The 17741-nt window shown below is 38.9% G+C and overlaps 1 protein-coding gene across 2 annotated transcripts in view; it reads right to left on the bottom strand.

Moving 5' to 3' along the window:
• The window catches only part of SLC16A7 (solute carrier family 16 member 7), a 181441-nt gene that overhangs the window by 73725 nt on the left and 89975 nt on the right, over positions 1 to 17741 (bottom strand). The window contains exon 2 of one of the 2 annotated variants that reach the window (XM_019514629.1): positions 8569 to 8811. In XM_019514629.1, coding sequence (XP_019370174.1) covers positions 8569 to 8782 — 214 coding nt within the window. In that variant the 5' untranslated portion in view covers positions 8783 to 8811. Of the gene's footprint in view, positions 1 to 8568; positions 8812 to 17741 lie in introns of those variants that run through there. The other variant, XM_019514631.1, reaches the window with a different exon arrangement.

The raw sequence follows: 17741 nt of genomic DNA, 5'->3' as shown, positions 1-17741 counted from the left end.
GCCAGCACTGGGCTGGCACTAGCAGTCTCGCCTAGGGTCCTAGAAGCCTCCTGGGGCTGCAGCAGTGGCGATCCTGTCTCCCAAAGTCTGGCCAGCAGCTGGACTGTAGCTCCAGCTGGCCAGGTTCTGGTTTTGAGTGGTGTGCACTGTTTGCGCATATGCTGCTCCGCTTTTTTTTTGCATGGTATTTTTTTACCCCTGCATATCCAGGGGTCAAAAAAAACCAACCCACACTGCTTGCAGAGCAGAAAACAGCTGAATGTGTGGAATGTGACACCACAGATGTGTCTGCAGGGTCACATACCACATGGCCACACTCGTCTGGATGAGGCTGTAATATTTGACCTGAAAACACATTGTGTAATAAGCACCATATTGTTCTTTACTGTGTATGAGTTTGGATTTCGATTATAGGGGTTTGTTGGAAAAAGAATGAATTATGCATCATCTACCATATTATTCTGATTATAAGTTGATCCTGTATATGTCGGACCTACATTTTCAGGTTCTATTTCAGGGGAAAAAAAACATTTTTTCCTCATGTGTAAGTCAATGCCAATATATAGACTAGTAGTTAAGGAACTGTTCCAGGGAGCGAACTCAATTCCAACAGTTCACCCCTGTCCAGAGGGCACTTTAACCTCTATTTACTGCTTGGTAACCACTAAGCCATAGCACAGAATGCCTTCCAGCCCTGCTCTTCAAGTTGGCACATTACACTCTGTATTTAATATTATGGGCTAAAATGGATAGACAGCAATGGAATAGTTTCTGCCTCACTGGGGGGCATGGACAAGAGTCAAAACTCAGGGCTCCCTGTCTTTCTAGGCAACATTCATCTCACTAAGTCACCCTCCCTCTAGTTTTTTCTCCTCCTGGGGCCATATTTCTTCCTCTTCTGACTGCTCAGAGTCAGCTTCAAAAGGCATTTCCTTAACCAGGTTTTTTAGTGGTTAGAGCCCTCTTCTGGGCCACACAACATTTAGGTTCAGACACCTTTGGGTGACAAAGGTCTAAAGCCTGGGCTTCCTTCTGTGGACATGAGCCCTTTCCACTAAACTGTAGGAATAAACAGTTGGAAAGCTGTAACCAGAGCTATGAATGTGTCCGCTTACTTACACATCAGGCAAGAATAGTTATGTGGAATCTAAACTGTACATGCGCACCAAAAATTGCAGTAAGGTGGCTGCTTATGAGCCAGAAAGATGCATAAAGGTGAAATAGAATTTAACCTTTAATATCTTGAAATGCATTAGGAAGAAGAGGTGGCAATACCCTCTGCTGGTTTTCTAAGGTTTCTTTACTATGCAACTCTTTAAATTTAAGCTACTGTAAATTCATGTTTTTGTAATTCCTGAAATTTCTTTTCTTGTACTTATCTCAGTTTGTTAGCAAGACTCAGAATGCTCTTTTCCTGTATCACCTCATTATGACTTCTTTTCCTTTATCTGCAAGTCTCAAATTAACTTGACAAAGATGTTTTACATATATTTTAAACTAAATGTGAAGTATTCCCTCATGCCCATGAGGCATTTGGAAAGTTGATAAGTTCTGTTTTCAAGGACACTTTAAATGAGGTTATTAAAATTCAATGTTCTGCATATTCTGATGGAGAATAAAGGTTTGTCCCTGACAACATGGGACATAGGTCAATTCAGAAAAGTTTCTCAGTCACCTTATTCATGTCCACTCCATTTTATATGCCAGTCTTTTTAAAATCCGTGAGGATGGGGGGATATTTTCAGGTTCAACAAAAAAATTGCAGAAGCCTAGTTCTTGTGCAAAAGTTAAAAAAAAAAAGCAAGCAAAAAAAAAGCAGCCATCTGTTGTTTGTGTTACATGGATTTCGCAACTGTCATTTCCATAGTGCATGCCATTTCATCTTCACAGCAATATCACTGAAACACCCACAGAGATAAAATCACAAATATTTTGAACATACCATACAAAATGTTATTTTTCTAATTAATATTTGACAAAGGCACTCTGAGAACTTGTCTATAGGTTACTTTTGAATTGTGACATCAGACCTTTAAAAGGAGGTGCTATGTAAAATACATAGAAAGAGACAGAAACAAAGAACTAGTGTAATCTTTTTTACATTTGAAAAGCATATCAGATATACAATCATTAATGAGTATTACTTTATTGACCACCTCTCATTGAGGGGATCTCAAAGTGCTTTTAAAATGACAAACCAAAAAAAAAAAAATCAGTTAATTTAAGCACTGAAATGTCTAATTCTCTGGGTAAAGGGTAGCAACTCCCAGGTTCTGTCTTGGAAGATGCTGATCCTCGAACGTGTACTGAAGTAAACACTGAGGTGATAAGAATTGAGGGCACTTGGCACATTTTAGGATTTAACTACAGCACAACTACAAACTACAGTGTTGTTTTGTTGTCCCTGAATCCAGCATCAAACCTACAGGGTCATTATTATGTAACCACTGAAATTACTCTGGAAAAATAGTAGGACAAAGGGTGGAGTCTTTCAGGCAAAATGAATGTTTTTTCCGAGGGAAACACAGAAAATAAGACGTGTCTCACTAACTGCACTGTCACATGGGACTAAGCTGTATATCAAACAGCTCTCAGACTAGCAGCGATATCAAACTTCTGCTGCAGTCAGTAGGAATCATTCCATTGATTTTATTAGGAAGTGGACTACATTTAAGGAGGAAACATTCTGAGGAGTCATACAGAACTAAAGTGAGGTTATGACATATAGATACACACACATATACAATTTCCTATGTGTGCATATGTATACAAAAAACACTGTAACCACTAATGTATAAGCCCAAGAACAGCCTATGTCTTGGCCTGGAGTAAAATAAAGTTGGTGGTCTCAGTAGCAGTCCCTGGAGTAGGAGTCCATCACAAAACCATCACCCTTAATTTAATACAATTGACAGTTTCTGCTCAGGAGAGGCAGAAGTATGAGTTTCCATGGATACTGAACTACTGCTCTTCTCCAGAGAGGATGATTCTTCTAAGTAAGAACAGAGAGCATGGGCTGAACAACATACAGAGCTCTCACTGCCACTGACTACCCAACACTAATATACTATGATCAGACAGCAGAATTAGCAATTTAATAATCTTTAACAAGCAAATACAAAAAATAAAAAGGAATATAATATGAAATCCCTTTTAAAAGTATGAGTATTCTACCAGATTGAAGAGGGGTGGGGGGAAGGATTTCATATTGATTTATCAGACTTGCCACCTCTACTTAGTGCTTTCCTAATGGGGTGAACATGGTGCTTGACCTATTTGCTGGAATTAACCAGGACTCCAGGAGACCATATGGATTGCCAGATGGCCTGCTATAATTTAATGCCATTTATTCTAAGTATGAAGTAAGTGATAAACATAATTAACATTCTTTTAGCTCCTTTTATTAGTTCTTTTTTTCAGACATTGAAAGTAAGTTAATACCTTGTACTGAGACACAGATGCCAGCTAATTACTGCAAGAGGCTGCAGCCTCTAAAGCAAGGAGCCTCTCCATAGATTCCAGCTTACTCAATGACCCCAATGCAATGATTAATAGGTTGAATGCTAAATTGTAATGAGTATGACAGATCTTAGATACTTTTCAGGTTACCTTAATTAGCAGAATGATGAACACACCGAACCAGTAACATTTTAGATGTATCTACTGCACTTCATAGTAAGCAATGTACCTTGTATCTTATAGTTGTCATCTTATTTCACATCACAATATATCAACTGCTAAGAAATTAAACATAGCTATATGTTCAGGTAGTAGAATGATAAAATGATTTCCTTCTAAAATGTTTTCTAACCATTATTTCATAAACTCCTAATAAATTACCTATTTTTAGAAAGTGGTTATACAGAAGGTGTGGGTTCAAAGCATATTTATAGTAGGTAAGGTTGCCTATTGCTATCACTTTAAAACTGTATTTCCATGAAAAGATATCACAATACTTGTGCAGAGTTTTCTTTGCTAACAATATTTAGTGATGTAAAGGTCAGTGTACATTACAATTATTCTGTAACCTCTCATTTTGATGTACAGATAAAATTAGGACAGTGTTACTCTTTTAGCCAAAAAAGACTAACTAAAATAAGCATTATCATTAAATTATTTGTATTTGTTCATATCATAATTGAGCACTCACACTGCTGAACAGCTATAATTAGCTAATAATAATAAAGGAATACATTTTGGGATTATGAAATTGATGGTGTAAATTAAATGTTGATCAGAGATTAAAAACTTCATTAATGTTTCAGGAGAAACTCTCCCTAAACATTGTTGCTGTGATCAAAGGGGGAATTTAAAACAGACTCTGTGCTCCTAGGAGGCTCTTCACAGAAGGTACAGCTCATGCAGGGGAAAAGCAAAATTAGCTTTGAAACACCTTTACACCTCCCAGATTCTTCACAGTCAGGGTGCCAGTACAAGAGCCTCCCCAGCTGAGTGTTCAGCAGTACAAACCAAAATTGCCACTTCATTTCCTGCCCTACCACTGCCCTTCAACATAGCAGGGGGCTCTGAGGTACAGTGGTAAAAAAAGGTAGGCCTGGTACCCCAAACTTATACTGTTGCTGTATTATGGAAATTTTTTTCCAGGATTACTGCATCTCCTTTTAACCTCTGTGTGCTTTTAAACTGATTGATGCTGACATCAGAAATCTGCCTGAGTCTGAACCACACCTATTTTTATGGCAATAGCATAGCAAGAGTCAAAATCTTATTGGATATTGATATAGGTAACAAAAGTATCCACTGACACTAGTAAGAATAAAACATGTTTTGAGACTAGTCTAAGGATAGAAACTTACGGGTCAAAATGAAAGAGGTCATGTGAAGTTTATAAAACCTGATGTTTCTATATCATATTTTTATACAGGTGGCACTTGTGACCGAGGGAAATATCTTCAATAATCCTTAATTGTGTGTCTTGGGGTGTCAAACTTACTTTGTGGCCTGGGCTGGATATGGGCGTCAGGGCTTCTTGCGGGCTGGATCTGGACCAGGGCACAAAGAAGATTCTGTGGTGGTGGAAGATCTGAACAGGAACAAGAGCAAGCTCCAGCTCTGGAATGGAGGACATGGTGGCATCTGCTCAAGCTCTGCTCCAGCTCTGACTCCAGCCTGGGACATGCACCAGGGCTAGTGGACAGTTAGGTAGGGCTGCAGCAGTGGCCACTGGTGAAGCAGCCGGGGGATAAGTGCGGTTGTGTCAGCTCTCACTTGTCTTCCTACTGCTGAATGCTGTTCAGCAGCTTCCCCAGCTGAGCTCGGTGTTCCTCTCAACCTAAGGAATACTCTGAACCCACGTGTCCCACTTTCAAGGTAACTGTTTCCACTACTAGACTAGTATATAAAAAGCGGTTGCCCTTCCTCCTGATTGCATTTTTATAATGAGTGAAGTTTACTCTGTTCTTGGTAAGGAACAGGAGCACATACAGGAGAGGAATCCAAATAGAAAGGGTTGTTTTCATTGCAGCCCTGACACAGAAATACTAAAACCTCTCCAGAGTTTAGGCAGCTGTTTGCTGACAATATGTCTCTTCTGGGTCACTCATCTCAGATGCCTACTTCTGATGTTACACTAAATATATAGTGGGCGAGGTGCTTACCTTGAGATTTTCGATTCTATTCGGTTAGCCAGGAGCCTAAAAGTCAGACATCATAGTGCCTAATTAGGTGCCTCCTAAGTGGTGCTTTGATTTTGACTTCTTCTAACCCGAACAGTACTTATTCGGCTAAGGAAAGCAAAAAATATGGTTGTCTGGGAATTTCATTCGTGCACTAGTAATTTTATCCCCAAAGCAAGGAAAGACAGGTGCCTGCAGGGTATCAAGGACTTGCTCTCCTATGATAATGCAGTACTGTTTTTCAGTTTAAGAGTGGAATAATCATAAGATTCCACCTGAGACACGTAAGAACAAACGGTCTAACAGCTGAAAGGAAAGTCAAACAGGGAATAGATGTACACCTAATCCCATAGCTATGTCACTATCTTAATAACTTTCTAAATTTAGGCTTAACCAACTAATATATGATATTAGAATTCCCAGGAGGACCTAAGCTCAATTCTCATTAGAGTGAGTGGAAGCCAAGAGAAAAGCTGGGTTATAGTTCAATGAATATTAAACATTTTGAAAAATGCTGTCATCCCAAGACTATCTGTGAATTTAGATCAACTATACCAAATAGTTTTAACTAAAAAGAAAGCAATTGGAAATTGGATTTCCTGAATTTTGGTGGTGCCATTCTTTTATTCACTGCCCAGTGGTTAAAGCACTCAGAATGTGAAAGATCCTCAATTCTGTGAGGATTTGGATCTGCATAGCTCATTTCTCAAGTAAAGTCCCCACCGTCTGACAACAGCCTATTTTCCAATTGGTTGCTCCCAGTCTCTCCTGTTGACACTCTTCAAATTTGTATAAATAATTAAACATTCAGTAGTGTAGGACCTAGAATGCAGGTGTCTCATTGCTCAGGTGAATGTTCTAATCACCAGGCTAGACAGAAATTCTCACTCTCTCTTTCAATGGCTATTTAAATATTTCATACAAGTGAAACAGCTCCACAGAGGGACTAATAAAAATGCAAATGCAAATACTCAGTGGCCAGGGGAAAAGGCTGGGTTCAATATTGGATTTAGGTACAAACAAGCTAAGTGCTGATTGACTAACTTGCCCCTGGAGTAGAATTCAGAATGCAGTTAGGTGTCTATACAATGCAAACACCGGGCACCTCAAAATAGCCACCTCTAAAAATAAATAAATAAATAAATAACGATGAGTAGGACCCAGCTGAGAGCTAGTCAAAAGGAAATGTTTCAGTCTGTATTGTTTCTTATATTTCACCCCTCTGCGGAACCTAACAGAGGGCTACTAGGATCCAGAGCCCATAATCTTTTCATAAGGCTAGATGTCTCCAACTCTTTTAAAGAACTAAGCAGGACTCCCCTATTTCTTTTTAAAACAGAAGAGGACATATTGTTGTTCACCTTTTATACAATGGCCTAGAGAATTTGAGACCAGTTTTAATGCTTCCTCAACCTGAGGGAGGACAAACCACACCCCGCACCTCCCAGCAGAGTGTCCTAACCACTAAAGGATGGTGACGCTGTGCCAGAGTGGAAACAAGACTGTAAGATCCATGGGGCTACAGATGGAGGAGACTGTTTAATGAATACCATAATTACTAGACCACAATGACATTTGTTCTCTCTTACCATGCAAATCTTGTATTCTTTGGTGCACGTTGGCATAGCTTTGGTAAAAGGGCTACAGTATATACAGCTCCCTACTTGTCTCAGCCTGGTGGTTAGATCCCTCTCTTGGGAGACAAAGTTTGAGTCCTCTAATCTCTCGGCAGTTCACTGAATCCAGGTTTCCCATATCCTTGCTGAGTGTCCAGCCCACTAAGTTATATAAAGGATAAGCAGCAGACCTAGTCTAAAAGGAAGTGACCAAAAATGTACTTTCTGATGGGCTTGATCCTGAGGGTATGTTACCCATGCTTCAAAAACACTTAATGGATTCAGCCCCTCAGGGGTCTTAGGGAAGAATTTTATTTTACTTTATATGCCTAAATGGCAGTCATGCAGCCATGTTAACTGTTGTTTTTGTCATTTATGCATTATTTATCATTCAGTTCTGCACATACTGCCCCCTACTGCACATTACATACATTATGCAATTAACTGATTAATCTCACAATAAATTTTGACTGGTCACATGGGCAAAGAAAGACCTACCACACATGGAAAGTAACTATCAAGCGATTAACTAGTTAATCATGCAATAAATTTAGACCAGCCACACATACATAGTAATTATCACACTATAAAAAGAACTATCCCACTATAAAAAGAGCTAACCAGCTACAAAGTTAGTGCTTGAAAATGTGTAACAACTCTATGTAGCTGGTTTCTATCCACCTTTAATTTGAATGAGGCACCTACATACCCACTGAATATGCTCAGTAGGGTCTCACTCTGGCTAGCCAGATATGTGGTGTCTTGTACTTGCCCAGATACCCATGTACGGTTGGGTAAAATTGTAGCTGGGTAAAAACCCATAGCTAGCAGGTTTTAGATGGAGTAGAAAAAGGGAGTATCTTATGTTTCAGATCAGTAGCCTAAGGCAGGAAATGAGACCCCCAAATTCTAGCCCCACCTCCATTAGGTTTGAAACTCCATTATCTCCTTCCAGCAGAATTCTCACCACTGAAAAATTGGATAGGCATTTCCTAGTCCTAACCTGACCAGCCATGAGTCCTAGAGCTGAACTAAGTAAATAAATTAGTCAAATCATTATTTTTATTCATTAGACCTTCTGTGTTTCTCTTTTCTTTTCTTATACAAAGTGACAAAATTAGAAGTTTTTCAATCCTTGTAAGCACTTTTATCCTTAGTTCATTCTGCAATTTATGTCAGATTTTGTACGGATTTTCTCCCTTCATTTCTGACCTTAAATGATTAAATCAATATTTCTTCGGTTCTGGGTTTTACAATTTAAGACCATACGAAACCTGAAAAGGCTGTAATGTTTATAAGTTTCTCAAGTTCCTTACCTCCTGCATACATGACAGCCAACATAATTGATGATATCCAAGCTATTTCACTGTATGATGTGTGGAAGATTTCCTGAATCTCCTTGAAGAACACCGTGATGGCTTTTGGGAATGCATAGGAAAATCCAATGGAGATAAAGGCCCCAAAGACAACCACCCAGCCCCATTCTCCATCTGGGGGTGTACACTGTGGTGCTGTTGTTGCAGGTGGCATTTTCAGGCTTTGTCCGTTTTCCAACTAAGCTATAAAATGAAAAGCAGAAAAAAATTCAGGTTTTTAATTTAGTACATTGCCTGTGGTAAGTAATAACAGACTTCAATAATAAATAGAATGTAGTATAAAGCACAATCATAATAAAAAAACCCTAGAATTAATGGGAAGCCACAACATCAATGCTTAGGTTTAAAAAGAAAACTCACCCACAAAAAATTAACAATAGTGGAGAATCACATTGGGTATGTTGTAACTGTTACAGATCACTGATCCCAGTCACTGAGGGTTGTATGTTGCAATTAATCACTTATGGGAAAGTGACATTTCGGACTGTGCATGAATTGACATAGCTTTATTGTCTTCAAGAATGATCTACCATTTAAATGCTAGCACAGGTAAAAACAATACCAAAAACTAACACTTTCCCTTAAAGAAAATGCCATTGTATTAATATCTACTCAAAATTCACAAGTTTCTGAGTAAAATGGTTAATAGCTGCTAATAAATTATAATTTCCCAAATTTTCAGTTTTATTATGTGAGAATCTTTGAAACAGAAGGTTCTGGATTAAGATTTAAATTTGCCATTTCTCTGTTTATCAGAAAAAAAATATTATGACCTCATGATATGCATTTATTTCTAAATTTTCAACCTGTAAGTTAGCAGTTCAAGTGTGTACAAATGTAAACTGTAATAAAACAGGTTTTCTGTGACATGAACACCATCGAGTATAACTGTAATATTTTGCTCTGCCCACATATGCAGAATGAGGTTAGTATAGGCTTCTGGTAGGTGGCACAGTCATAAATATCCAAATTTACTGCTAGCATAGGGGCAAAAATCTCAGTGTTTTAACAGTTGGCCTTTAAATGATGATTTGCTATAAAAAAAAGTTTTCAGAATTTATGTCTTGCAGAGACACCACTTCCTTCTCCCTTTATGGAACAAATGAGAGGTGCTAATGCTACAGAGCCCAAAAATTCACAGACAGATCACATCAAAATCCACTGGATCTTAGCTAATCAAGGTAGATATTTAGCTCTTTACCCTGGTGTCTTAATGGCTAGCTGCGTTCTGTGTAGACGTCAACTGATGACTGTGAAAAATATGTTGCAGTTTTCCAGTCCTGCCCAATGTAGTGTCCTCCAACTCTAAACATTGCATTTGTAATCAAACATATTCATCTCTATGCATTCCCAGATCATATGAGAGCAACCAGCTCTGCCCTCCCCTTCTATGATTGTTTAGATATCTCACCATTTGGAAAGCTGAATTGGTCCCCTCCCATGACAGCACTCAGGAGTCATGGACCCATGATTACATGTGGGTTTCTGTAATGCCTAAGATTGTAAGTAAGCCTTCATGTGATTTTTTTCCCCATGTAACTTATGGACTGTTCAGATGTCTCATTGCAAATTGTATTAGCAGTGGCAGTGATATGATTGCCTTTAATAAAAACTAAAATATGAACTGTGTCAGCTTAAATTAATCTCTCAGGAGTGTAATTTGAGTACTCTCATAGCAAAGGACATGTAGTACTGCATATAGTGTACATCAGAAAACTAGCACAGGGTTGCCTTTAAGGTTATCTATCACCAATCAAGCCCATATATAAAGTCCCTGCTCTCTGACTCTCTACTTCACTGAAGCTGATTGTCAACATCACCTTTATAACAGCAGAAATCTATGGGGCTAAATCAAGCAAAACCACATTTGGCTTCTATGCAAGCTTGGAAAAGCCCAGACAAATTGGCTTTTGCATCACATCAGACAGCCCTACTTTTGGCAGGAATAGGTATCTATTGTATATATACAGCACATAAATCCTTTTATACATATGCTCAAGAAGAATCCTCAGTCCTTGTTCTAATACTTGGAAAAAATAAAGAATCTAGACAATAGAATGCTATTCTGGTTTCAGTTTTCCAGTTAAGACTGGACTTTCACAAAATACTTAAACCTTAATTAGGACCCAAAACACTTTTATAGGTTTCTCTCTATGCAGGTTCTGTATGTGTGAATTTGCTCTTATGCAATGACTCTTTTTATACCAAAAATTCATTGTATGCAAGGTAAATTCACTCTTATGCAATTGGTATCGTGGAAGCTTGCAGTCAGCTGCTTTGTGCAGTGCATTATGGGAGTGACACAAACCAAAATATAGTCTCCCGTGTGGATCTGTGCTCCTCTCTCATTGCCTGTGACGTGTTTCTGTAGTTGTCACCCCCATTATGGAAACATTCACCACCACCCTGTGCTTGTGTGTACTGTCTGCTGTTGGTTAGTACCAAAATTGTCTTGTAAAAGTAGTAGAAATGGATCTGGGGTTAGTATTGTTGAGGTCTTGGAACATATCCCTATTTGTTACATTGTAAAGTGTGTTCCCTTTATGTGAATTTGAGTTATGCACCGGTTTTCAGGAACACACATACAGCATAAACTGACAGAAACCTGTATCTCAAAAACACTGTTTCTCCTGGTCCTCCAAAATTCATAGCAACTAACTTATTCCCTTATAAGCATCAAGAAACAAACATAAATTACCATGAAATACATTACTTCATGCCTCTCAGTAGACCACTTGGACAAGTACAGACATTCAAAAAGCCCAAGGCTGAATCTATTCAATCTTTGCAGGCTAGTTTAAGTTGCACAGATTGTGCTGATAAATGCATAAATGCACATTCATTTTTGGTTGTGAAAATGCAACCACATTTCTGAAGTGACCCAGGCCAGAAGCTGGGGAGCGGGAGCTAGAGCATGCCTCCCTGCTGGGCTGGAACAGACAGCTTGGGACACAGCTAACTCACTCATCCTGCAAAGAGGGGAGTAGTGGGGGAGGTGCAAAGCATCTTGGGATGCTGGGGGACTGTGAGTTAACTTGAATCTGGAGGGGATCTGGGACAGAAATTCAATAAACTGATTTAACCTAAATCACTTAAGTCTGATACTACATCCATCCAGGATGTAGTAGTTCATCTTAAATCCATTCTGACCATTTTGAAAGTGGTTTATGTGCACTGAACTTATATTGTATTCTAGATTTGAACCAGTTTCCAATCACTTACACTGGTTTATGTGTAATTTCTGTCCCTACCTCTTGAGGGTATACTACAGGATAGCTTTAGAAAACCTTACCCACTGCAGATAGATTAACTTGTTTTGTTGCGATACTGTTAGCTCAGATCCTATAAAACCACATGAAAATGTTTAGACATGACCCTGTTTTTTTTCATATTTCATCAGTTTGAATATAAAATGCTTCATGTTCATGTACCTGCATTTTTATCCCTATTAAAATTTTACTGATGCTGCCTAAACAACATTACAGGCTTAGGATCAAAGTGTAACCATTTCAAGTGATTTTATGATTGGGAAAGTCTTCTTTTCATAACAATAAAATATGTCTCTTAGAAGATATTGAGTAAAAATAGTTTTTTAAAATCAACAAAAATAGAAACCCTCAGGGAATAGCACCATGCCCTTGGCTTCTCCACCAAGAACAGGACTGTATTTGCCTTCTCCCCTGCAAGAGCCTCTGAGTGAACCAAAGGTGAACTGGGTGAAAGGATCCACTCATCTACTGAGCATCCTACTCAGCTACTGCTGCATGGCCTACTAGATAATTAGCCTGTAGCAGTCTCATAATAGAAAAAGTATGTGTGCCTATGCCAGATTCTGTAATGTGACAGATATGTGTCTGGCCCATTGTAACTCACCCCTCCTACTGGTTCTACAAGAACAAGTAATAGTACCTGCTCTGCTCTGATATCACTTTACAACCCTGATGGGAAAAAAAAAACCAACCCTGTCAATTTTATCTCCAGTTAATAAGAGAAGAAGAGGGAGAAAAATCCATATTTGCACTCTGGGAAGGAACAAAATCAATTATTTTGGCAGAAATATTCAGGTAATGTGCTTATCCCAACATCCCAAAAAATCTCCTACACCTTTCTGGAAGCTAAAAACCGCAAGTTTCTCTTTTAAAACTTTCCCTTCATCTCTCTGAGGCCAAACTCCTCCCAGAGGCATCTGGACACAACAATGCCTCCAAAGATGGGCTGTGAATAACTGGTATGTAAGTGTTTGTAACCAGTGGAGCCAGTGCATAGTCAAGGTCGCAGTCTGTTAGAAGTCAATAAATGCTATATGAAAATGTGGCTGATTGGAGAAGGGGAGGAGGAATCATAGAAAAAATAATTCTCATGCTTTCTAAGCGTGTTTTTAAAAGTATACAGAATAAAGGGAAGAAGAGAGAACATGAAAAGCAATCGTGTTTGTCAAAACCTGCTTTCCACCAAAGTGTGTGCTCCCAGAATAGTATAAAGGGACCTTACTGTAAATAAAGATCACACTCTGTGTATCTAATCAGAGTCATGTGGATTTCTATCAGACACACAGAGCTAGAAAGTGTGAACAGCTCATAGCTTTACTTCTGCAAGAGATGTAATGGGTGAAAAATGCTGCCTGCTATCCAGACAGGAAAGAAATAGGGGAATAGTGGCTACAGCCACACCTGAGTGGATCCATCAATCTCAATTCCCCCATAAGACTGTCAGCTACAGAGAAGTTGGTCAGCCTTGCCATGCCCTGAATCAGGTTGTACAGGAAAAGTCTGTCCTTAAAGCTCCTTCTAGTTCCCCGCAAAATCCCATTTACTCTGGCAGTGCACAAGGGGCACAGCTTGCCATAATGGGGGAAGCACATATCAGGTAACAAATCAATGGGAAGGAAACACAATAGGCAAATAGATTAAAAATATCATTTCTTACATACCGATATATTTATTACCTAGATCACATTTTTCTGACTAGAATCTAATTTCCAGACAATAAGAAAACCAGTTGGGCAAATGAAAATCTACATAGAGATGGCTTTAGATGCAGAATGTAAGTGTCAATGAATGTTACATCTGGAGGAAAGACAGAAAGCTACAGCTCCAAGGTCAAAGTAAGAACAACTACCACAAACAAATAATGTGTCTTGATACCATGCACTGCAGATTTCAGTCAATCACGATCAGCCTGTTTTGACTGCTCTTCTCCCAATGCTTCATTAATATTCTGGAGTTGCCAAGTGCCAAAATCAACCTTCAGTACAATAGCTTGTCAAAAAAAAATCCTGAAAAGGTTTATGTCTTTCTCATGTTTACAGGGACTCTGCTTTTATGGTGAGTTGTAGTTTTGATTTCCTGTGAATGTAACCGTAAATCATTTTTTCTCTGCTTGCATCTTTCTTGCCCTCAATATGTCATATAACCACTTGACTCTGCAGCTATTCATCTATGGAGTATAGAATTTGGGACAAAAAAGACTTTTCTTAATTAAGACAGAATAGCATTAATACTTGGCACATGTATAATGCATTCCAAACCTGCAGGATAAGCCAAGGACCATAAAGAGCTTATAAATATAAATGAATTAAGCCTCTTAATACCCCTGTGAATCCATTAAGCATTATTATCCCCTTTCACAGATGAGGAAACTAATATAAGATGGGGTTAAATAACTTGCCCAAGTCTCAAAATAATTCAGTGCCAGAGCTCAGATAATACCCTTGTTTAAGTCAGCTGTGAGTTAAAAGTAGGACTTTTAAAACACCTAACTACCTCAAGAGTACAACTCAAATTCATTTGTACAGGGATCTGCTTCACAGACTGTTTATAGACTTGGGATCTACGTGAGAAAGAAATTTGAGTTATAGTGATCTGAATACTTTAATAGTATGCTTAAATCCTAAACAAAGGTGTCACATTATTACAAATGAAATCAGAAGTCTGTTGGTTGTGCTGCCCCCCCCAAAATGATTACAAACATTCTGCAATATAAAAAAATGTATAAAAGATGCAGAAATTACATTTTGTTTTCTTTTAGAGGGCTACGAGCAATACATTGTTTAGACTTTTTGTGGTATATAGTTACGGCGGAGTCACCGTATGCTGTTGTTGCACATACCAGTTCTATTACTTCTACAAGTTACCTCATGCTGACTTTTCAGTAGTTTTAGAATATTTTTTGTTAGGGGGTGAGGAAGAGATGAGGAAATGTAGGGGGATGAGAAACGGTTGCAAATAGGAAAAATGTTCTCTACCATCTTTGTTTTGTTATAATCTATTATTCTTGCAAAAAGGTGCTTCTAAGGCACTAATCATTGGTATTTTGGTTATGATTCCTTAGAAAATTGCCTGCATGCTGGTTGACCAATTCTGTTCTAGTACTGGCGAACAGTGCAAATAAAACAAATTATACTAAGAAAATAACAAGACTCCACTAATTTCTACACCAGTGGCTAATGATAGGTAAGAGACCAAATTCTATGTAACATTATTGCACTCACTTGTGTTATCTAATACTAAAGCAGTTCTGCATTTTAGTGGTTAAGACAGTGACAGCAAGAAAGACTCAAAAGTCTTACTAAAGGCATCTGATGTTAAACAAAAGAAGATAGATTTTTTTTTAAAGAGAATTGTCCTATATATTTACTTTTATTTTATACACACACACACATGCGAGCGCACGCGCCCGCGCGCACACACACACATATCAATTGGTGTGCTTATTGGTGGTGCAATATTAGTGCTGTGCAATATAATTGGTTTGCTGTTTATTTTACATATTATATATGTATATATTTTACATATTATATATACTATGTAAAATAAACAGCAAACCAATTATGTTGCATATAAACAGCAAACCAATTATAAATACATTGTATATATATTAAACAGCACACCAATTATATGCAACACACCATGGACACACTTTATATGCTTTGTTATACAATAAATTTTGTATTATGCTGCTTATCCTGCTGTAGCAATTACTATATAAATATGTCCTGGCAAAGACCATGCTTAAATAACACCTCCTCACCCATCCAAAGCATAGTATTCTAACAGTCTGCAGCTCACCCCATCTATAAATTAAGGGAAAAAAGAAGAGTTTTCTAGGTAGCCCTCCAGAATGTTATCAGAGCCAGGTTCACATATGCCAGCTAGGGCTGTGCAAAGCTTCGGTCGCTGATTCAATTCGGAGTAGATTCAGCCTGATTCAGGGCTGAATCTCCGAATCAAATCAGGACATCCATTCTCTTCGAATCGGATCGGAAGCCTCCAATTTGATTCGGATAGATTCAATGACTCGGCCATAGGCACAGTTTTATATGTTTTTTCTACATACCTCAAGGTATCAGGCGTGGCTTGTGAATGCTGACACTGTCAGGCAGATGGAGTGTCCCACTGAAGTGCAGGGGGATCCCCCGCATGCTCGGTGGCGGACCCGGAAGTGGACCAGAAGTACTTCCAGTCCACCATGGAGCATGTGGGGGACCCCCCCCCACTGGGTCAGCAGCTGTTGCCTCCTGGGTCTGGGGGGGCACCCAGGATCCCCCCATGGCTGATCACCAAGCTGGGGGGACTCGGGGCAGGGAAGTCCCCCACATGCTCAGCAGCAGACCCAGAAGTGAACCAGAAGTACTTCTGGTTGACTTCTGGGTCCACTGCTGAGCAGACAGCACCCCCCCTGGGACCCACCCCGTGCTCCTGTGGGACACTCCATCCACCCCATCATCTCAGTGGTTCATGAGCTGTGCCTGGTACCTCAAGGTACATAGAAAAAACATATAAAGCTGTGTCTATGTCTGAATCGCTGATTCTCTGAATCAGAATCAAATCTTCAGATTCAAATTCAGCCGAATCAAATCGGGACACCAATCCGAATCAGCAAATTGAATCACTGTCCCCTAAATCAGGCCGAATCCAAATCCGAATCAACTACTGTCCATTTCGCACACCCCTAATGCCAACCCGGAGAGGAAGAAGGGGGTGGGAAGGGGGCTAGGGGAATGGGAAAGAGAAAAAGTCCCAAACCAATAAAAGCTTCTGTTTGGGGAATTTATTGACTTGATGTGGGGAAGAAGTGCTGGTCCTCAGAATAGCAATCATTGAGTGAAAGGAAGAATCCAATTCAGTGAGGTATACAAGGATAATTAAAGGTGCAAATGCTTTGTGATATTGGGAATATTGAATTCATATTCAATATGCATTAAAAGTCAAGATGTTCAATTAATATTAAGCAAAATTCATCTTTGTCCAGAGAACCAAGGTAAAGTGAATATTTCACTTCATTCTCCATTTAAAACATCAAAATTTTATATTCTCCATTTAAGACCTTAGAATTGGGGTTTACCTGATTCTGATGTCAGGCCTAGACTTGATTAGGACACTCAGCACAATATTGAAATCCACTGAAGTATATGGGTAAATGTCATTCAAATGCCATTCACTCAACTGTAAACCCTCTGATTCAGTTAAGCTTTTAATCTCAAGTTTAATGTTAAGTACATGGTTTAATTACTTCACTGTTTGCCAAGCTCATAAACACAGGCTTAAGTACTTTACAGAACTAGAAACTAAATTTGAAGTGGAAATCAGTGAAAATGGAAATCAGTTTTGTGACACCACTGTTACCACATCTGCATGAGGCTGACTAAACAGTAGCTCATTACTAATGTGCAGTAACATCGCACAGCACAAAGTGTGATGCAATGCTAGCGCATAGAAATAGCGAGCTACTCTACATTAGTAATGAGCTACTGCGCACTCAGTGTCACCAAGAAGCTGTGCAGGGATGCTACTGTGCACTAATGCCAGTTAATGCACAGTCATTTAGTACTTGTGTATGCAAGTACTAAATGACTGTGCAGTAACAACTGCACAGTCATCATCTCATATAGACTCAGCCTGTGAGATCAAATTCTGGTTGTGAAAATCTTCCCTAAAGTAATGTAAAAGCATTATTGAAAACATATATATTTTCTGGACTGCTATATCTTGCTGTGTCCAAATCCTATAGGAGAAAAGGGATTTCTTAGGAGACATCTTGCTCTTTTTACAGGAATATGTTTTATAGCAGTATTTCATGATTCTGTTCAGGATTAATATCAAAGTAATAGTACA

Source organism: Gavialis gangeticus, unplaced genomic scaffold (assembly GCF_001723915.1).
Source record: "Gavialis gangeticus isolate Ggan-Ray unplaced genomic scaffold, GavGan_comp1, whole genome shotgun sequence".
Lineage (NCBI taxonomy): Eukaryota > Metazoa > Chordata > Crocodylia > Gavialidae > Gavialis > Gavialis gangeticus.
Note: the sequence above shows the minus strand (reverse complement) of the source record. Positions and strands in the feature narration are given on the sequence as shown.